The 22,504-nt window shown below is 41.6% G+C and overlaps 1 protein-coding gene across 7 annotated transcripts in view; it reads left to right on the forward strand.

The window, feature by feature from the left end:
• The window catches only part of OSBPL5 (oxysterol binding protein like 5), a 173,143-nt gene that overhangs the window by 119,565 nt on the left and 31,074 nt on the right, over positions 1-22,504 (forward strand). For all 7 annotated transcript variants that reach the window (XM_059849012.1, XM_059849013.1, XM_059849017.1 and 4 more), the window contains 4 exons: positions 8,037-8,117; positions 8,773-8,874; positions 10,455-10,658; positions 16,392-16,476. In XM_059849012.1, coding sequence (XP_059704995.1) covers positions 8,037-8,117; positions 8,773-8,874; positions 10,455-10,658; positions 16,392-16,476 — 472 coding nt within the window. The remainder of the gene's footprint in view (positions 1-8,036; positions 8,118-8,772; positions 8,875-10,454; positions 10,659-16,391; positions 16,477-22,504) is intronic.

The following is a 22,504-nucleotide window of genomic DNA, read 5'->3' on the forward strand; positions in this document are numbered from 1 at the left end:
TTGCCTTCTGTCACGCTTTGCAATGACAGCAGGGAGTCCTTTTTGTGAAATATCTTGTTACTTAAAAATTCAGGCAAACTGGTGGTCAGTTTGTTTAATGTATAATTTTTCACATCCACTCAGCTCTAATGCCATAAAATAAAGCCTTACTGTCAGCTTTCAGAACTGTAAGTAGGGATCTGTCATACTATTTCTGTTTAAAAATAAATAGTGATTCCACCTACTTGAACCCAAGGGAGAAGGATGCCCTAATCTGGTCATATTTAGATTCCTGATAGCAGGGGGAAGGAATAATTGCTGTAGAGTGTGCTAGTTTAATTAATGGATTAAAAAGTACATGTTATAGGTTATAGGTCCATGCCATGGATATTTTCTGTTTTTTTGGTACGGTGGATATGAAAAACCATGTTGGAAATCAGTGTTCTCTTTCAGCAGCACTACTTTGAGGTACCACAGCACATTAACTAATTTCACTCAGTAATATGGAGGAAAGGAAAGCCAGTCAAGTGATTCTGTCCCTGGACTGGGGCTTGGGGAACCTCAACTCTGCTTTCGATCCCCTGCATTGCCAAGGCACATTAATTGCATTTCTGTTTCACATCTTCATCAGTGAGGTGGAAACAGTTCTGCATTTCCTTCACTCAGGCCATATCCACATTGCGTGATGGAGAAGGCTGCAGGTTGCCCAAGTTAGCAGAGAGAATGTGGCATAAAAACCCTGTAAATGTCTGTGAACTTGTGAGCTGTGAAGACTTATCTGCAACCACACTGCCCTGTGCTCATGGGTGGGCTGCTCTCTCTGAGGTGTGAACACATCCCAGTTGTCCTGTCTGAACAGACAGTGAAATATTGGGTACTGGAACATTTGCTTTCAATGTGTTTGTGTGGTTCTTGGCACTATATATATATTTGTAATTTCAGCTGGCTTCTTACCCACATTTTATTGGAATATATTTAAGGCACAGTTTAGCTACATATTACACTGGTAACTTTCTGCAGCACGTTTTCCCCTATTTAATTTTTAAAGTGGAGTCTCTTTCATCTCCTTTTTCAAAGGGGAAAAAATAGTAGCATATTTATTTCAGATTGTTTTTCCTATCAGTTTCTCTCTGTTTTAGAGTTGTTTTCTGGGATGAGAGCTCATAGTACCACCAAACTGTCTCCAAGCCTCAAGCTTGTCTCTGCAACCAGGTAGTACAGTTAGCACACACCTGATAGTGACAGTAGGTGCCTGTGTTTTGCTTTGTGCCTCGTTTGATGCTGTTAGAGTCCCCTGAGGCACCTTTTATTGCAGTATGCAGTGCTGCATGTTCTCTTTCTTTCTTTCCTGTGCTTACCTATTAATTCTACAGGCTAAAGGGCAGCTGCAGTCTCTTGATATGCATGCAGGACCACAAAGAATGGAGGTATATTTTAAGGGATAGTCAGAAAAATCCTGAAGCTGGAGCTCAGTGGTACTTCACTGTTTCCAGTCCCTTACTAATGCTGCAATGAAGTCTATGAAATTCCAGGAGTGGGGCTGTTGCATGCACAGTTATGTGATGTATTGGAAGGCAAAGCATTGTGAATGAGTTTTTCCACGTGCCCAAATTGTTCAGTCGTTATTGTGTGATTTGTAATCTGAATTACGAATATAACTGACTGCTAGGAATTTATTTTAGCTGCACAGTGGTTTGAAACTGCACAAACTCATTGCTTGAGATTTAAGCTACAGTTCCCATAGTCTCTCAGGCTCACCCTGCTTGATCTGTGAATCATGCTTCTGACTTCTGAGGTAATTCCAGTCATGGTTATACTCAGGACTAACATAGAAGATCATTCACAAACGTGGCAGTTACAAGGGTAGCTTTTCCTCTGTTCTCCCTTAGCCAGCAAACCAAGGAATTGTTTGGCAGACAGACCCAGATATTGCAACAATCACCTTGGAGAGACTCAGGAGTGAAATATCCCCTGTGTGTTTAAGCTCAGCTTAATGGGAGATTCTAGCCCTTCCAGGTGGTGGCTATGCTCAACTGAACCCTTGCTGTCTTTTCTTTACCATCCCTCATGCCCTCCAAGTTGTGGATGGCGTTATTTTGGAGTCTGTTGTTTCTATGATCATCTACACTCAGTCCCTGTGCCCAGGCTCAGCACACTTTGCTTCCTCAATTCCAAGGGCAGCACTTTAGGGTAGTCACAGTTGTTCACAGAGGGCTTTGCAGCTCATTTCAACTGAGCAGAGATGTAGCCTGGAGTATCCTGGGAAAATCAGGTTGAAGAGGGCTGGGATTTTGCACGTCAAGGGGATGTGTGTACCTAACTTCCATAGGTACAAACAAGCCCTGAAAACACCCAGGTGCCTCACAGAGGTGGATGTGGACAGTAGTAACTCAAAGCTGAAAACTTTGGGTAAGCCACAGCAGTGCAATCATGTCAGCATAGGTCACTGGTGATTGTAATTCCTCAGTCTAGTGTTTCTGAGAAGGAAGGGAAGGGCAAATGGAGGTGCTGAAATTGAAATTATTTATTAAAACAATTACCAAAACTGCAGGTCCAATTGTTTTCCATTGCTCACTTAGTTTGTTTTGTCTAGGGACAAAAGCTATGCCTATAGCTGGAGGGGAAATCAAAACTGCTTCAGTTTTCTTCTGGCACTAAGTCAATGACAGTCATGTGAAACAGCATCTTTCTCAGTGTCCAACTTCCCATTTTGCCTCAAATGTTCTCTCAGATATTCTGACCTTGCAGAACAAACTTCCCATGCAAGGCACAATTAAATGATCAAACAGAAATCCTGTGTGGTCTGTGAGTTTTTCTTTATTTTCCATAATTTGATGCAGTGGAGCCAAGGATTCCACTAAACACTGGTATAACTAGATATTTGAAGTTGCTTGGATGGCTGAATTTCACCAGTTATTTTCCCCAGATGCTGCTATCATGTCAGCTGTTTATTTGTACAGGCTTTTTAGTTTGTGCTAATCATTGTGCTGTTTCAGAGTTGTGAACACAGTCTATATGTTTGTAACATTGTTGAAATAATAGGGATCATTATGTTGGCTTTTTTCCCAACTGGAAAGTTTCAGTTGAAGATTATTTAGTTTGCTGTAAAGCAGCATATCAGTTGAAGGGTAATCTTTCCTACTGCAAAGGTTGTTTGTCAATAAGAATTGTTTCACTGACTCCACTGTGCTTTGGAGGAGCTGTTAATTCACAACAAAAGTAAAAAATTTTGGAAAAGAACTGCTTATAATAAAATGAAACAAAAAATACCTACATTTGGTTGAATTATCTGTCAATATTCACATGAGTAGCAAGGCATTTCTCAGTTCTAGTGTCAAACCCAGCTTTTTTATAGTTTTTATGCTACTTAAACAACTTTTCTTTCATTTCTTTTGTTTCTGTGTGATTTGTAGCAATTACATGTGGAATAGATACTTGAGAAATTACATCTGACCAAGGGCATGTCACTGATTTTGTGAAGCATAACTTATGACCCCAGCTCCTTTTGTTCTGCCTTCAAATTCCCATCTGATCTTGTCTTTCTCTCTCCTGCATACAAAGAAGATGAAAGGGCAACTTGTAAGCTGTCACTGCTGTTACCATGCAGAGCACAGCTTGAGGATGACTTTATTTAAAATCTTTCTGATTTGGAATAATTCTGGCTGTTGTGCAGCAAGGATTGCTTGAGCTAAGTAACAGGATATTCCTCTTGCTGTTGTCCTAGGCACGGCTGGCATGCTGATGGGCTGGCATCCCCCACACCAGAGTTGATCTCAGGCTGCTTTTCTGTGAAATGATTTGATTCCTCTTGGAAATGAAGTCACCAAAAAGACTCTGGATCAGAATAGCACTATTGTGAGGACTCTGCATGCTCTCTTAAAAAGCCTGGCAGAAGTGTTAGGGTATTGTGATGACTGCTAACAATCAGCAGTGAATCTCCAGAGCTCCAAGACTGAGATGAAAGGGAACAGAAACTTAACTGGGATAAAAAGTATATTTTTGAGTACAGTACAGCCCATTGTCAGCGGCAAGGTCATCACTCAGTCCTGAAAAGGCCAGGTTTGATTAGAGAACTGAAAAGGGACAACAGTTTCTTCTCCCGTGAGTGCTGCAGCTTGCTCTGGTGAAAGTTTTTGGCAGAATAACAGACTTCCCTCTTTTATGAGAAGCAGTGTATGGAAAGCCTACTTACTTTCTTATTAGAATACTCCAGTGTGCTTTTTCTTTCTTTAAAAAGGACACAAATTCCTTACTCTCCCACTGTACAAAGTCTCATCTGTGGCCAATGTTGTTCACATATTGCTGCAAAGAGTGGGGGCCAGATTCTGATGCCCTGCACAAGCATTATCCCAGTGTCCTTGGAAGACTTGCTGTGATGACAAATGGCTTCTCTTAGTTTTCTGCCAGGCTGAGAAAGGCAGGGCAGTGGAAAGACATCATTAAATGCTCTTGGTGTGTCTTAGCAATGTGAGACCCTGCTGTGTCTTGGGAATCTTTAGAGCTGATGGCCCAGATTTACTGAATCTTATGTCTGCCACAAGGTACAATCAAAACCATTAGGACAGATTAATGTAAAAATACGAAATCATATTATTTAATCCTAGGGGACCTATCATTACTATCAGCAGCATGGAAACCTATGGTATGCTGTCCTGAGGAGGTAGATCCCACCTGTCCTGTGAGAAAGCAGGAAGTTTAAAAGCAGAAACACAATGCTTTTCACTCTGTAGATCACCAGTTTCCTTGCCAGTAAACTGCTGTTTAGGATCAGTGATAGTGCATCCTCCTATGCATTACAAGAAGCAAAGTCAGGAGGGAGAAGCAATCAGTCTGCCTTGATAAAAACTAACTGGGGAATTGTCAAAAGTCCCAGGTCAGGCACATCTGAAAGCTTGTCCAGGCTCCTAGTTAAAACCATGGCTCAGTTGTAGCAACATTTTCTCTCTTTGTAAAGCATTTTGCAACCATCTTGGGGAGCTGTGGTATTGGTCACACAGCTGGTAGGTACATCACAGCTTTTGGGACATAGAAGCACAGAAACTTATTTTCCCATGCCTAGAAATTCTTATATGGGCAGTGAGTACCTATGTTACTGCTTCTTTCTCACCCACTCTCAAGCCTGTCTTGGTGACCACCATCCCTGTGTCCCCGTTTCCCCTTACAGGCCAGGTTCACAGATTCAGCAAGTCCAGGTATAGCCCAAACCTGGGGAAGGGAGTGCCTGAAGGAAGCAGCACAGTGGTTTAGGAGCCACCAGAGCATCCTCCAGAGCTCTTCATCCAGCTGCTTTAACTAAGTGAAGCACCAGTATGGAATGGTTTCAGACAAGTTCCACTGTATTTATTGAGCTCCTGAAGGCTGTGGTGGTGTCAGGGGAGATTACCCCTTCATCAGCTGTTGTGTGCTGTGCTTTGATGGTGTGCACAGCAGTATTGGCTGGAATTGGGCACCAGTGTCCTTGGTCATGGAGTCAGCTCTCCCAGAGAGTCAGAACCAGTGTCTCTCTGTGTGAACAGCCCAGGTTTAAAGCCTTCTGCTTGTTCAACTCTATTTTTAGCCTGACCCGGAGAGACTCCAAGGAGGAGGCAGGGTGGGGCTGGTGGAGCAGTGGAAGTGCCTCTGTCTGTGTCAGTGCCAGTGTAGGCTCAGGTTTGCTGTGGTTGGAAGCCTTTCTGAATTCAGCTGCAAGCAAATCTTCCCAAGCCAAGTGAGCTTAGGTGCCAAAATTTCATTCTTTGTATAAGTGCTAGGGTGTAATTTTCTATATAACCAGCAACTGTAACTTGTTTTAATTAGTTGAAAAAAAGCATTCTTTGTATCCTGATGCTTTGCAGGCACCTGAGCAGTATTTGCTAGAATCTTGGGAACATCTGTGTTTTTGCTGCCTCTCACACTGGCTAATGAGGACTAGTACACAGTGTTTCTCTCTGTGTCTGATCTCTCAGGCTGGAGGGAGTGAAATTACTAATAAACAATTGGCTCATAGTTGTGTCTCAAGGACAGGACATTCTTCCTGCTAATTGGGAGAATTCTTTTGACCGATTTCAGAGGACACACGTCTCAAATCATGAAAGCATAATCTCCTAATAATTCTGAAGGATTTTTGCTCAGAGATATTTAGGCACTTGGAAATGTTTCTTTATAGAGAAAGGCTTATAGCTGATCTCCCAAATGTCTACTACTGCCCTTTGAAATGTGACAAAGACCCTGTGGGCACAACTCTCTGCTCATTCGTTACATCTGTGCAGTGGCCCCACCATAAATCTTGTGGTTTTACAGTAAAGTCCAAAGCACAAAATATGAATCAGAGACTGCATTGCAGGCAGAGGAGGCTGGCTTAGCTTTCTGTGAAAACAAAACCAGCAAACACTGAATAGTTTTCAGGAGTCCAGGAGATGGCCTTTTCTTTGAGTGGATCCATGTTAAACAGTCAGATCAGGACTCTCCCTGGCCTTTGTGTGTCATCATGGAGCTTTCGTTTCTCTATTTTTAAAGTACCATGTGTAGTTTTGGTTTTAGTGAAAGAGTACTACAAGGGGATGTGAGAACAAGTAATAGGTTCTACAGTGACTGTGGCTCTGTTGCAAATTGCACCTTCAGCCCCTGATTTCTAATTCTGCATCATCTACAAGGAGTTGTGTTCAGTTGAGCAGGCACCCTTATCTCCCATTTTCGCTCCTGCTCCTGTCTCCAAGGCACAGTTGGTGGCTTGTTTGCTGTGATCTGGTCATGCATTTCTGTGTTTTTCTCTGAGTCATGAGAAAAGGACTGATCTGGCTGTCACTAAACATTTTCCTGCTCACACTAATGGATGGCGTAGTTCGTGGCTGTAGTAGCCTGAGAGGTTTCTGTGTCACTGGGAGGGAAAGAGGAAGTGGGTCTCTTCAAACTGAAGGTGCTGTAAAATTATTACATCAATTTGTGACATCAAGGAGAGAAATTCTGAGAGCCCAGTGGCTTTGTTTCACATACCAGTGAATTTAAAGATGGGAAATATATTTGATACATTTTTTCCTTAGTACACCTCATTTTTGTGTCACACTCATTAAATCAAGGTGGCTGAGGGCTGAGCTTTTCTTATAAAACTGTCATGTGTGAGTGGGAGAGACAGTGCCTGACCCCAAAAGATCACTGTCTGAATGCATCAGACACATGAAAGGTTGGAAGGAACAGAGGTACAGAAAGAGAAAGTAACTTCCCCAAGGTCACATAAAAAGCAGCAGAGTCCAGATTCACCATAATTCTTTCACCACTAACCCTGCCCAGGTTTTGTACAATGTGCTGAAAGAACCTTTCCATGTGGGGGGTCCTCATTGTGAGCTGGGCTCTGGAGAGCTGCACTTTCTAAGCACCCTTTATTTTGGTAGCAGTAATGCTCTCATTATGCCTAATGAAAGTAAAGCATTTTTGCAGCCCATCAGCACAGTCATGAGATCAGTCTGTAGTGTCTGAAAGTGAGTTTAAACAGCACTGACACTATCAAACACCATTTGAAGTGACTGTGTGTATTTTGTGCTTCACTTTGCAAGGCCAAGATGAAGGTGATTTCCTGTATTATCTGTAACATGATTAGGTCATTTCTTGCCCACCCATGTTTTGGACATTTCAGTCAGTTCAACAGTCATTGCCAGTATCAAGTCTAGTTCTGAAAAATCTTCAACAAATTCCCCATAAGTTCTATTCTAGTAATTGAAATGCTTTCAGATCTGAACAGAGTTGGACAGTTTTCAAAATTAGAAATAATTTTTTGGCTTTCTTTTTTGTTTTATTGTTTTGTTGGGTTTTTTCTTTATTTTTTAACCAAGATTCATGTCTGCATGGGAGAAATGCAAAGAAAATTTGGTGGGGAGTTTTCCAACCAGCCATGGGTATAAAAAGGAAGTTTGGACTGCACTGTAGGTATGCATTTTATGCACCTGCTTAGTGTTCCACTGCTGAAGTCTGCAATCATCTCTTTCATGGCTTCCTGAAAGTTGTAAACAACACTTTATCAGAGCATAACTTGAACATCTTCATGTTAACACATTCCTATTTTCTTCACTCCCCATTTCTTTTAGATCGACTATAGGATTTGCAATGGGTCTGACAAAGAGTGTGTGTCTCCAACAGCCAAATTCATGAAGAAGGAAACACTGAAGGTATGTTCAAAGCAGCCAGGTCATGCTCAGCTGACTTTCTTTAAAAAAGAAATGGTACCTTCCAAACAAACCATTGGAAATAAGTCAGAGCTGCTTCCCAAGACCCAGAGAAGCCTCTGAATCTTCTAGGAGTCATTAGAGGCCAAGGACATTTACAATATTTATGTTCAGGATTAGATTATATACTGCAAGCAGAACAGATCAGTGTAATTATTTCACTGTGTTTGTATGTTCTGGAGCCATTAGGCACCCCAAGAGGATTGTAATCCTTCACTGCTCTTGTTAGGACAGACTTGCCTAGGCAATCTGAGCAAATTGTAGCTTGAACATTTGCTTGTCTACCAAACCAAAAGTATAAATGAATGAAATTAGATATAGTTTCTTGAATTTGAGGGGTGAGGAAGGCTTGATGTCCAGCCTCTTTCCTTTTCCCTAAATAAAAGACAAACTAGGTTGTGTTTGATGAAACTTCAGGAGCAAAGAAATTGCCTGTTCTCTCATTATGTTTTTATTCCTCCTTGTGCTCATTTCTGGGGAACCTGTGCTGGGTCAAGTTCTTGCTGTGCTATACATAACTGTCCTTAATGCATTATATTCTTTCCTCCCCAAAAGAGGCTGTGATTACAGCTACTATATTTTCTCTGTTCTCAACCAGGTACAAAAAAAAAATTACAGACAGGAGAAGAAAAGAGCTACCAAACAACTCTTCAGTGCTCTGAAGGATCCCAGTGTGGTGATCACAGCAGACTGGCTGAAGGTATTTGATACAGACCATTTCTTCTGAGGCTGTGGGAAAAAAAATAAGTGAGGTGTGAAGCAGTTGATGTGTCTGAGATGTATGCACTACCACTTTTGTAAGTGAAAGAAGACCAAATAGTTTTCAAGCTTTAACTCGAGCTTTATTTAAATAAAAGTAGAACTGTGGGTATTTACTTTCCACCTTAACTCAATTGATCTATTCCATGTCCTTAAGCAGCCACAAGGACTCAAAAAGGGCATGGTACAAAGGGAAGGGATGTTTCTCTCTTTGTTCCTCTCTGAAAGGCTCTGTTGGCCTCTTCCCATAAATGTGGTTTTGTACTGAGCAGGGAATAGACTGAGTAACAGCCTGAAAATGGGCAGATACAACTTGTTCTATTGACAATTGGATTTTCTGTTGTCACAGCACAGAATGAAACATATTGTACCTGATGACAACTGCAATTTCTCCTTGTGCACAGACTCGGGTAGTGACAGCTTCTCATTGAAGTCCTGAAACTTCTGTGTGGCAAAGTAAATCTGGATTGACACTGAGAGATGAGCACTGGTTTTCTCCTCCTTTGGGGCCATTTAGTCTTCTCAAATAATAGTGAATGGTTGAACCTTTTATATTAGCAAAACCTAATTTTCAATCATTGCCTAACACATAGCTCTTAAGAAAAACAAAGTAACTTAAGGATCTCATGAAACAATACAGTTGCATTTGGTTAGTGGTAAAAACTTCCAACATTTTCCTGCAATTATTATTAGAGGTCAGAAAAGTGACATGCTTATGGTTTATTTGAGAAGTTAGATTGGCAGCAAGGTCTTCCTGAATTGTTTACTGTTAATGAAAAATAAATATTTAGACTTTTAAAACACAAAGTACCTGTTGCATGTTTGCTGTGGCTGGAAATTCCTGGTGAGCTGCAAATAATGCTGGGCCACAAAAACAGAACACAGAGAAGACTTGAGGTTTGGCCTATGCATACTGAAGGCAGGAAGACCTTAGGCAAAATCTAACCTTACTGAGAAACTTCTCTGTTCTTAAAGCTGTTATCTTTAATGTACTCTTATCAGATTTAATGTTTTTTATACAAGAGAGAGCTGCATGGAGCTTGACAGAGAAGTAAAGCAGCTGGAGACAGTACTTTTAAAAATGGGGTATTTGACAAAACCCATTAATAGCAGAGTTCTGCAGAACACTATTAAAATGACTTATAAGTCGGGTTAGACTAGCTATAACATTTTTATATGCAATGTTCTAATTGGCATGTCCTCTGTGATTATTAACAGATCACTCTCACATGGGCCAGCAGTGCTCATTGCCTAAAAAATTAACCAAGCTGCTAACACTGAGCTAGTAATAAAAATAGGAAGAATAGTAAGCCAGTAATAAAAACATGGAGACAAGATTCTGCTATCCAGATTTCCAAGTTTTGGGATTTTGCTGTGAGGTCCCTAGGACTGTTCAGGGAACACCATGTATTTTCCTTAGGAAGTGTATCATGGTGCAACCTTGGAAATACTGTTATCAATACTGAATAAATGCTGGGTTTCTTCTAAGGAACAATATAATGCAACTTTTTTTCCCTCCAGATTCGTGGGACTCTGAAGAGCTGGACCAAACTATGGTGTGTCCTGAAACCAGGAGTGCTGCTCATTTATAAGACGCCAAAGATCGGACAGTGGGTTGGGACAATTCTGCTCCATTCTTGTGAGCTGATCGAGAGACCCTCCAAAAAGGATGGCTTCTGCTTTAAACTCTTCCATCCTTTGGATCAATCCATCTGGGCTGTAAAGGTAACAGTCCTGATGAATCAAACAACTTCTTCTTGGTCACCAAAGTTTCTGAGCACTGGTATGGCCTAGCACTGATATTATTTAGTTATTCAGTTGCTGTTAGCAGTGGTGAATTGGCTGCATAGAAAGATTAAGGATACCAAAGCTTGATCATTGAATGACATCAAAGAGACATAATCCTTGTGATTAGTTCCACAGATGAGTCATTCTTGGTGTACAGATGCCTGCATAAACTGAGGAAAAAGGAAATGTGTTAGTGCAGGAAAAGAAGTTCAATACCTAGAAGCTAAATCAAGCCACGACATACATCTTTTAAAGGAGTTGGGCATAGACACAGTTAACTGAAGTCCCCAAAACAAGGACACTGAAAGCACCAAGTGTTTCATACAATACAGGGAGATGGTTGGCAGAGTGACAAAAAAGTATGTTTATAATTTGACTTATTTTTTTCTAATGCCCCTGAGGTTTGGATTTGTTTGCAGTGGACTTGGAACTCAGTGTTCAGCTCAAGCCTTGACTGTTGCACAAAAGTGTGACTTCAGATAGCCCTTATTGTCTCTTCTTTGAAATGGAAATAGCAGGATTTTCTCCACTTCATTTTGACTTATTCTTCAGGCTGAGACAATCCCTTCCTGTACACACAGTGACTCCTGCAGTGACCTCTAGATCTCCCTGTAACAAAAATGATTAATAGATTTTACATTTCTTGAAATAACTCCCTGCAAATCTTAAAGAGCTGTATTCCTTTTTTTTCTTAAGAATAGGCAAAAAAAAAAAAAAAAAGTAATTCATATGGGCAAAGAGGAAGATCCCAGCACTTCTGAGAGCACTGAGAGCCACATCTTTTGGATACCCTGAAGACAAAACTTAAATGTTCTTGTATTTGTTTCCCAGTCAAAAACAGTGACAGAACCAGAGTTATTGCAGATATAAATTCTCTAGGAGACATCACAAGTGTAAATAAGGCATTATGAGCTGATGCCTTGCTGCAAGGTAGTCAGCAGAGGGAATGGAAATGGAGAGACTCACGAGAGTGCAGGGAAAGCACTTGTCATGGCATCAGGAGTTCTAACAAAAGGGAGCAGTCCTGTGGGAGCAGATCAAGCAGACACACTCCTGCTCATCCCTGCAGTTAATTGAACGGTTTTAAACACAGCTATACAATTGCTATAAAAAGCCTTTCCATTTTTAATAAGGTAGGAGGAGAGAATTAAAATTAACCTCAGCAACCAGGGGTGAGAGCTGCTGATTTCTGCCAGCAGCTCAGCTCTGATTTGTGCCTAAATGCATTGCTTTTCCTTAAAGTTACAAAGGTTTTGTTGCTGCCATGCTTCTTGTTCAGTTTTGAGAATTTTGATGCTTTTTAAATTCAGAACATGCACCCAAGAAGGTTGTTGATGATTTACTGTCTGTCAACAAAAACCTTCCTTCTGACTTGACAGGTCAACTGAATTCTTCTGAAAAGCACAGTCAGAGGAGGTAGTGAAAAATAGAATCAAAAGTGCAGTCAAATACTGAAAGGCAGAGTTGCTGACAGATCTGAAATGATGCACTAGGATGCCCTTCCTTTGATATGAAGCATCCCAGAGAAAGAGGAGGTTTTATCAATGTTTGTATGCATTTAAATATGTATGTCTAATTCTTGTGTCTCTTGAGAAAACATAAGATAGAAATAAGAATTAGTATATTAAATGTGAAGGGAGTATGTATCTGAAAATGCTTGTGGACTAGAGGAAGTCCAAAGAGGTTTAAATTTTTAAGTCAAAGTAATATTCTGCATCTCTTGAGACATATTTAGAAAGCCATATTTGAGCTGCATAGTAGGATACTCCCTGAAACCTGAGTTCAGCCTGGATTGTTGTGTGTGATAGATGCTTTCAGCCACGAGGTAAACACCAAAATACACATCAGGAAGAAATCCACCAGTGAGCTGCTTGATGTCAAAGAGGCTGTCTGCACTCTGTCAACAGTTTAAGGCTGAAACTGCTAAAAATACTGTTTTATTTTATGCCATTTCACAGCCTCTCTTTAAAGCAACTGGAGCAGAATTGTCTGATCTACATTGGTTGTGTATAACTATGCAAAGAAATTCTGTTTCTCATGAAATATAGATTCCCTCAAGATTAAGCAAAAATCCCAAGTTACTGTCCATCACAATGGAAATAAGATCTGGATGAACACCTTTCATTCTTGGCCAAAATGACTAGTGAAACTTTCAGGGGTTATCCAAATTAGGGTCTGTGGTCCAGCTTTCACTCTCCTCAGTGGATTTTGCAGTTTACTCAGGGCAATTACTGAATGTCTTTGTACATACTGGCCTGGCTGGCCAGCAGATGTTTGGAGCTAACTCTGGGGTTCAGCCCTGGAACAAATGTCTGGTTCAGGCACTTCCATAGGCCTTTTTGGTAGTACTGGCCAAATAAATTTGATGTGCAGGCATTTAACTTCAGTTAGAGCAGGACAAGATTTTGGGCCACCTTTTAAGATAACATGTAAAGGCCATGGCTTACAGTTGAAAGCTAAATAAATGCAGCAGGTTACTGGTTTTCCTCTAAAGCTCTCTGGGGTCTAGAGCTGTCTTAGAAACATTGCTAAGGGAAAGAGCTCTGTATTCTATACTGCTTCCCTGGCTTTTTGAGAGTTTCAGCCTGAAACCCCTTTGCAGTGCACACGGTTCAGACCTTTTATCTATTGGTTCATCCAGGCCTGGATTCATTCATGTCAGGGTCCCAAAATCAGCCAGCAGTGCAAGCAGCAGTAAGAAAAGCTTCCCCCACACACTCCAAATGCTGCTGCAGAGGCACTTCGTCCAGTGTGTGAGGGCACTGTGATGCCACACTGCTCCTGGGAAGAGACATTTGCTGCAGGAGACTGGGGGATGCCAACCTAGTAATTCGTGTGAGGTTGTGAGTGTCTGTCCTCTTGCTGCACTGAGGGAGTGTAGAGCCCTCAGCTGGCAGGGTTTGCCTGCCTGTCCCAAAAGATGTCCTGGAATAGGTTGTATTTCCCTTCAAGCTTGCTCAGAAGCTGGCTGAACAGCATGGTGTGGGAAGGCTTTCATTATCTGCAGCCTGTTCTGACATTTATTTAGAACAATCAGTAAGTTGGGGTCAGACCCACTGCATCTGGGAAAATGTTTAATTTGAATTTTGTTGATTTGTAAGAATTTGAGTCATTCCTTTAAAGAAAAAGTTCTAGTAATGGTCTTGCACTGCTGCTTTTCTAGTTGTTATACTGTTCCAGAACACAACAGTTTCATCTTCATCCTTGTGGATATCCACAATACTGTTAAGGAGATTTTTTTCCCCTTTTGTTTAAGCTTTGTTTTATGACTCTCTGAGATGTCTTGTCATACTATCCAAAGCTGTCCATCCTCTCCATTTTTCAAAGCCCAATCACCCTCTGTTTCATAATGCCTTTTGGGTCTCAAATCAGATGTAAAGATAGGAATGATCCTATGGTGGTCCTTTCTTAGTTGTACAGCGCAGGGGCTGCAGCTGGGCTCTGGGTCTGGTGCAGCTGGGATAATACTTTGAGTGAGGGATGGTCATTGGCATGGTGCTCAAAGGCTGGGAGGCAGAAAGCATCATTATCTCTGCTGTGCAGATACAGAACATCATTTAATCTGTGCAGATGTTGGCTTTATTTTCATGGCCTCCTCTTTTCTTTTTCTGTTGGAAATGGCCCCCTCCATGCATGAATGTGCCTTACTGTTGAATATGTTTCCTTGACAGAGTGACCCTGCTGCTTCTTGAGTTAATCCGTGTGCCTTAATTCCTGTTAGAATCTTGTGTTATCCCTTCCTTCCCATTTCCCCCTTTTTTTAAGAATATTTTTTCTCTTTATCTGTACTGTTAGGTTGTGGGGTTTTTCCTCAAACAGAGCAAATATCCACCTCTGCACTAAAAACACAAGTAATGGTGTTGTCAATAGTTGTCCAGTGCTCTGCTCAGCTGCAAGCAGCTGAGAGGAAAAATGCCATGGGGAATGATGCCTGATTGCATTAATGTCACTAGTAATGTCTTAAGCTGCTCTGCTCTGGTTTACAAATCAAATCTCAACTTTGCCAGTCCTGACTATTAAGCCTTTAAACAGTCTTAATTTTGTGAACCTCCTGTGGGAGAGGGGAGGAGAAAATAAAAATGAGTAGCAAGGAATCCATTTTCTCTTGGCAGCAGAGGAACCCTGCATTTGTGAAGGCAAGAAGCTTGACTGGAGACTGTTGTCTTCTTAACACTTCATCTTCATACACTCAGATAAAATTTGATGCTTTTCATACTTTAAATTCTGTCCAAATTTTGGTTTTCTGAGTATAACTTAAAAACAAAATTCCAGATAAAATGACTATTTAACTGTGAAGCACTTGTGTACAGGAGCAGTTTTCAATAGCAGTCACAGTTCCATGCTTACCAACTAGGAGAGAGGAATCCTTTTTTCAAGGAATATGGTTGGATACTATAAAGGCCCATGTAAGGGAGGAAAGTAATACTCAAACTGCAAAAATCTGCCTAGTGTTTCAGCATTGTGTGGTATTCTCTAGAAAGTCAAGGAAATCTGTATTGGAGCATTCTGGAGAAAACATCTTGCTCCCCCCTGCAGGTGACATAGCGGTCACCAAGTATTGGTGATATTTCCTGCCCTGCTTTTGTTTCTGACATAATGTCTGCATATTTGAAAAAAGATCTGCTTTTGTGTTATTTGTTACAAAGTGAGGAAGAGAACGAGCTGGAGGGTGCTGGGTCACTTTGAAAATGCAATGGAGGAGGAGAGATTTCTATTTATTTCTGTTAGGTTACGGCTCAAAGTCCATACCATGAAGAGTATGAGGCTGTGTTCACTGCATACAGGAGCTGCTTTTTCTTAGCCTCTTCTGGAGTTGAGAAGAGAAGGAAGCAGGGAAGAGATCAAGGAGGGAGCCTGTGGCTCTGCTCAAAGAAGTGTCTCATCCAGGATGAACTCTGCTTCCCTGGGCATCATTTCTGGAGGGTCATGCTGTAAGCATGGTGGCAGGATGTTTACCAGACACTTTTTATTTTTTTGCCACAGCTTCTAAACTAAAGGCAGCATAAAATGAGCAAAGCCTGAAGTGGCTGTCACTGCAGGCACCACAGCATAAGAATTCTCTGGATTTAAAGGTGAAGGATTGCAACCCATGCAATATGCAGAATATGCCCGTGCTGGGGAACCTTTGGTCCTCAGTCTGTGGTTTTCCCATCTTCACCTTTCCCACAGACTCAGGATAGAGTTTCTCATTTGTTTGCTTCCAGGAGAGCTGCTGCTGCCTCTCTGCTGGAGGCACTCAGAGCACAAGGTGTGGCTCTGCTGCTTTTGTGCTGGTGAGTGAAGGGTGTTTCATGTGAGTGTGTCTGGCTGCAAGCAGAATCCATGTGCACCTCATGGAGCAGTTCCTTCCGGTGTTGCACAAAGGTTTGACTGATTTTGTCCCAAGTGACAGCAATAAGGTCTTTCTACTCCTGCATATCAGAATAAATGGAGCAAGTTTTGGGCTGAGCATGGGTTAGACCAAGCCCCATTATCATAGGGGCTCATTGCTGCCTTGGAGCTGCAGCAGCTATATCGTGATTACTAATGAGTCTTTCCAAATTACTCCATCTGCTCCTGCCTTCTTTCCTATCACAAACATGCACACTCTGCCTGGGAAGGGTAGAAAGACACTGAACAGTCCATTGCAGCTTCCATGCCTTACATCTTTCTGTCTGTGTGCATTTCCAGGGACCAAAAGGAGAAAATGTCGGTTCGATCACTCAGCCTCTTCCCAGCAGCTACTTGATTTTCAGAGCAGCCTCCGAATCAGATGGTGAGTTTGGGGGTTTTTTGCTTTCTCCAGGTAGCATAAATCCTTCTAGTTAAGAAAATAGGTTGATTTAAAATTTTTTAAAAAGTGTATAAAGGAAAAAATGGTGGCTCACCCAGCTTGAAAGACTGTTCCTAGCAATGGTCAGAATCAGTCAAGCAGACTTCTGGCACATTTTGTTGCCCTCACTGAGCAGCCACCTCTCTGGCCTTGGGTATGGAAGAGGGGCTTAGGCTTCTAATTGGGGAAAACCACTAAGTCAGTGTAAACTAAAGGGTGGAAGGAGTCGGTCACAGAACTGATATGGGCTCTGTGTCCTCAGTTCAGCAGAGACCTCATTGTCTCATCTGCCTGCATCTTACTCTGGGGGGGATCTGTTGGAGGAAAATGGCATGATAATACTGAAGAGCTGTCAGTAGATGCCTTTCAGCCACCTGAATTTTGATGTAAACTATTTGTGCTGTGGTTTGCAGTATAGCAGGCCCAGATGCTGGTGACTCCACGTGTAAAATACCATTCTGGGAATTTGCAAAATTATGAAAGGTAAATTTAGGTCAGTATGTAACAGACATGCCAGCTTCTATGTGAAAATCTCTATAAATTACTTCAGAGGATGTAAAATATCAGTGATTTATAAGTAGATAAGAAGATTAAAACCATGTTTTCATTCCATTTGACCTTCAGACTACTCTAATTTTTTTTTTCATAGCAAATTAACCCAGGCTGTTCGTTTTACAGATATTTTTCACCAACCGCACAAAGGGGGCTCATCTATCCCAGATATTCTTTTGGGTCTCATCTAGAGACCAGATATTCTTTTGGGTCTCATCTAACTTTGGGGACATAAGGACTTCTTATGGAGCAAAATGGGCTTTGAAAGTGGTGTCTTTCTGGTCCAGTGATAAGGATTTTCATTTTCCTAAGGGATGGAAATGAGACAATGCAAATGCACCTTTGACATGACACTTAGAACAGGAGGAAACCTTCCTTCATTACAGATTTCTGTGCTATTTTCCTCCTGCAGTGAAAGGAGGACAGTTCATGGTGAGGGACAGCATCTTGACACTGAAAACTGCTCACAGATGTCAGTGCAGTGAAATTATATGAAAATAAGCAGAACTTATACAGACCCATAAAAACACATCTATTTCCTAAAATAGTCAGCTTTTGTACCTTATTTGTGTAAAGGAATGCAGGATTCTAACCTGGCTCCAAATATCACCTTCCTAGAAACAGATAGATTGATGCAATAATCTCTTGTGGGGAAAAATAGTGCTGAAGGGTAGAGCTGCTATATTAGAGGCATTTCAAACCCTGGTTATACACACAGCCCACAGAACAGATACACAGAACAGTCCCACAGAGTTCTTAGGCAACCAAATAGCTTCAACAACTGTCTGTCAATCCAGATTTTATAAAATATTATTTCCTTAGAGACCCATGCACTTGTCTTTCCACTAGTTTAATTATTAATGATTAAACCATAGAGGCAGCCTGGCAAAGAGACCTGTGGCTGAACTTCTACTCTCTCTTTTTATGATGTCTGCCATAGGCCAGTTACATGGAGTGGAAGAGGTTTAGTTTTGTTCTAACTAACCTTAAGTTAGTTATTGCTCCTAAGGTAGCAACAGCTCCCAAGAGATCATCAGAGGGAAGACTTTTCTAGCGGTGATCTCTCTGTCTGGGTTGTACAACGCGTGTAGGAAAAGCACAAAAGGGACCATACCTGGCACCTGAGAATTTTCAGTGTTGAAATGCCTGTGGGAAGTTTTCTGCCCAGTGAATTATTATGTGTCTCCAGTGTCAAAAGAGCTTAAAATAGTGAGTTACTGGAACACATTTTGAAAGCCAAGATGTTGGCCAAGATTCTTGGCTAGCATGCAGAGGCAAGGCAGATCAAAATAGAATTACTTTTGGTTTAGTGTGATTTTCCTTTACTTTGCTGCTTCTCTCCAGGAGGGTCCTAATGTTAGATGGGAAGCTAATGTGATCAAGGAAAGGAGGAGGAACTGAGATGCCTCTCAATCAAATATCCTAAATGTGTATGTATAAAGTAACTAGGGCCTTTGGTTCAAGACGGAATACAAGCTCTTGAACAGCACCAGCAGTGCCCTAGAGCACCTGCTCTAGGAGCACCCACATTATCCCTGGTAGATTCTGAGTCTGATGAGGTGATCATGAAAGCCAAAGCTTTGGGATCTGTCTATTTAGCAGTGGACTTCACCAAAAAAAAAAAAAAAAAAATTGATACTCAATTGCACCAGAAATATTAGCATGAAAAGTGGTGTAATTTTCAGCTAAATGAGAGTATTTGACTTCACAGCTGAGGTCAGTGAGCTGTGGAAAGTGGGCATATTTTGTGTAGGAAGGGCAGGATGTGAATCTCCAGACAAGAGGGAAGAACAGCTTCCTCCCAAACACTTCCTGACAAAGGGTCAAACATGAGTGTCATACATGGAGATGAGTGACTTGGAGACAGTATTAATGTCAGGAGGTCATGTAAAACATATGCAGACAAAGTCACATGGAGCAGGAACTGCTACATGTAAAGAATTCTGTATAAACTGCAGGAAATTAAGGCTTGTAGTTTGCAGTTTACATGGTTTGATTTTAAGCTCAGAAGACAGGACTGAAATGGTTTTAGACTGTTACATTGCTTCACCTGTTGTAAAGAGGCATCTCCAAAAGCGTGTCCCTGAGTTTGTTTCATTTCTTTAACACACTGGACAAACCTAGAGGATGCAGGAGAGACAGGAGATTCAGTTAAAATGGGCCAAGCTGGCTGAGACAAATGGGGCAGGTGGGATCTGGGCCCTTGTGTATATTTGAAGTGTTTTCCCATCTCCCCCGCAGGGCAATACTGAATGAATCTACAGCATCTCTGAAGAGGTGTCCTTGTTGTGTTCTTCTTAACCCAGTCTCCCGTGTTAGTAGTGGAAAATGAGCAACAAAGCATTTGGCAAATATAACTAACTCGTGGAGGCCTCTGACTTGCTGGGAAATACTGAGTTGCTGCATATGTTAGATGTACAGTTCAGCCATCCTGGCAACTCTATCACGATCAGCAGCTACATGGCCTACTTTTTCTCTCAGCATTTCAGAATCCCCATTTTCCCCTCTGCTGTACCATCTGTGACAGACTGTTGGTAGGTTTTAAGATCATGACTTCTGGATGATCTGCAGAACTGCTGCCCAGCTACAGCAGATTTCACATTCACAGACCAGAGCTGCAGTCTGCTTTTTGATGTGTTTTAAACATCAACCTCTGGAAAGGTCATGTCAGCCTACGGGGCTCAACCTGTACAAGTGCATGGTCTTTCTTTCTTAGCAGTTTCAAAGACGAAGACTACTTTTTTTGAATCAGTGACTGTGTCTACATTTCAGATTTGTGTTGAGGAGTGACTTAGTACTTTAAATCTGTCCCAAGCTTCCTGCCCAGACCATTCTGGAGCTGCCCCTGAGATCTAACTTGTGTGTCCTAAGCATTTTAAGTCACCTGCTTAGATCTCACAGTGAGGATCTCCACTGTGCCATGGGCACTGCTGCCACAGGGTGTATTCCTACTAATGGAATTCAAAGTGGCAGATTACCAAGGGTTAGAATCATAACAGTGGAAATGTAAACCACATTTACATTTTATTCCTTCTGCCTGCCCTCTCCTTCAGGTATGCTTTGGGTAGCCTCCAGTGCCTGATGTGGATGCAGTTGTGTGGAAATCCCGATGGATTACAGTGCTGTTTCTTTTCTAGACATCTGGCCCTTCCCCCCAAACTGATGCTCTCATCTGGGGAGGAAATTGGGTTATTGAAATAAGGGTCACGCACAAAAGCAAAGAACCACAGGGAAGATTGCAATTTGAAACCAATTTAACAATGAAATACATCTCTGAGTCTTGGCAGCTCTGGAGAAAATAGAATATCTTTTTAGCTTTATGTCTGTGATTCATATTCCTTAGACCTTTCACAGGGGTTTAAAATCCAGGCTTCTGCAACAAGATTTTATTAAGTTCACTGCATAAATTGCACCTGCAGCTAATTGAGAACTTACATCCTTGCATCTTGACAGCCAAAGTGGGAGAAATCATGCACACAGGCACCCAAGTGGTACAGCAAAATAAGCAGCTGAACACGATGACCTTAATGTTCTCTGACTGAAGCAAATCAGCCTCCTTCTCACCATTCGTGATTTGTGTGCACTTGAGCAAGAATTCATCCTTTCCAGGTGACAGTCTACTTCAGGTTGATTTTTAAAAGCATCTATCTTGTAAGTGTGAGGCATGAGGCCAAAGCTGGAGGACTTTAATAATTCAAGAAGAATAATATTCCCTCAGTGAAGCCTCTCTGGAGGAATGTGTGGTGGCTCGGTGTGAGCCTTTTGAAGTCTTAATTGGCAAGAGATTCATCCCAGGTGTTCTGTAGCTACAGGAATGCAGTGGAAAAGAAGTATAGTCCCAGACTGATATTTCTGTGTGTAAGGGTGTGATTCCATCTAGAGCAGATTCTTCTTTCTGGTGAGTGCTGAGAGAACATTGGCTGCGTCCTCCGTGACCAGCTGCTGCAAAATGTGGCAGATAGACTTGGCACATCAGATTATCAGTTCTTCTAGGTGAGTGCAAAGAATTTCAAAACTAAATAGCTTAGTGTTTTCAGTGCTGCCTGTTTTTGTCCTGTGAGAAATTTTTGTAATTTTACATGTCTTCAAAGACTAGGACAGAGTCAAGTTTTTCTTTGAACTGAGCCTAGGTTAGCAGCATAAGCACCTTCTGTTGTTTTGAATTTTTTTTCCCCTCAAGAAGGAGAAGAAATAATTTTTGTCTGTTGGTTTTAGTAGTTCCTTTTGTCTGTGAAAAAAAAAAAAAAAAGAAGAGTTGGTGCAAGCACCTGCCTTCTGCTATTCAGCCTTGCAGCCTCCAGGTTTCTTCATGGTACCAGCAGTGCCCTGCTGACCCAGGAGGTTTCCTGCAAGGAGCCACAGTGATTCCTGTTTGCACCTCAAAGCATGTACAGGAAACCCAGGGATCAGGACCAGCCTGGTCCTGCTTGACCAACCTGATCTCCTTCTATGGCAAGGTGACCTGCTTAGCGGATGAGCTCTGGAACAGGCTGCCCAGGGAAGTGGCTGAGTCACCATCCCTGCAGGGATTTAGAAGACATGCAGGTGTAGCACTTTGGGACATGGTTTAATGGTGGACTTGGCAGTCCTGGGTTAACAGCTGGACTTGATGATCTTAGAGGTATTTTCCAATGCAAACAACTCTCTGTTTCTATATAATTTGATTTGAGAAGAGCTTAAAAGCTTGTGGGGAGATTCTGCCACAAACTGATAATATACATCTGGGTTTTTCTTCAGAAAAACATATGCTGAGTTTAGGCCACAGTGTGTGAAAAATTATAACTGATAATTGATTGCAGTTTTTACATTGCCACTTCAAACCTCCTAAAAGAATATTATTGTAACTTTTTTTTTGCTTCTTTCATATGCACCCTTTTGGGCTGCCATTCCTCTCTGAAGGAACCCACATCTTATATTATTTTCTGATCTAATTCTGATTACCCTTTATATAAAAAGCCCTATTTGAGTCACCCACTCAAAATTAGAAGTTGTGAGAATTGAGGTAGCCATGAAGCCTTCATGCAGTACATCTCTGTAGGTGACAGCCTTTAATTATGTGACCACATTCATTTTTCCCCTTCTGCATCTCCTGAGGGAGTGAGTAGACTTGTCAGGTAAGCAATTAAGTAATCCAAATGCTAGCATTTCTGTATCATCTTCACAATCCAGAAGAATACAGCTCAATAGAAAGGTCACTCAGATGTAAAAACATTTCATATAGGCCTTTAGCAAGGAAACAGGTTTATCTTGTGTGCAATGCCTGTAATTGAGAGAGTATAATTTTATGGTTTTATGCTGCAATTAACACACCATTGACTTGCAGAGAATGTAACCTTTTTATTTGCAGAGGTAAGGCTGTGTTTTCCATCTGGGTTAGTGACTTGTGTTTGTTTGGATTCACAGCACCACCTGATGGCTG

Source organism: Haemorhous mexicanus, chromosome 6, assembly GCF_027477595.1.
Source record: "Haemorhous mexicanus isolate bHaeMex1 chromosome 6, bHaeMex1.pri, whole genome shotgun sequence".
Taxonomy (NCBI): domain Eukaryota; kingdom Metazoa; phylum Chordata; class Aves; order Passeriformes; family Fringillidae; genus Haemorhous; species Haemorhous mexicanus.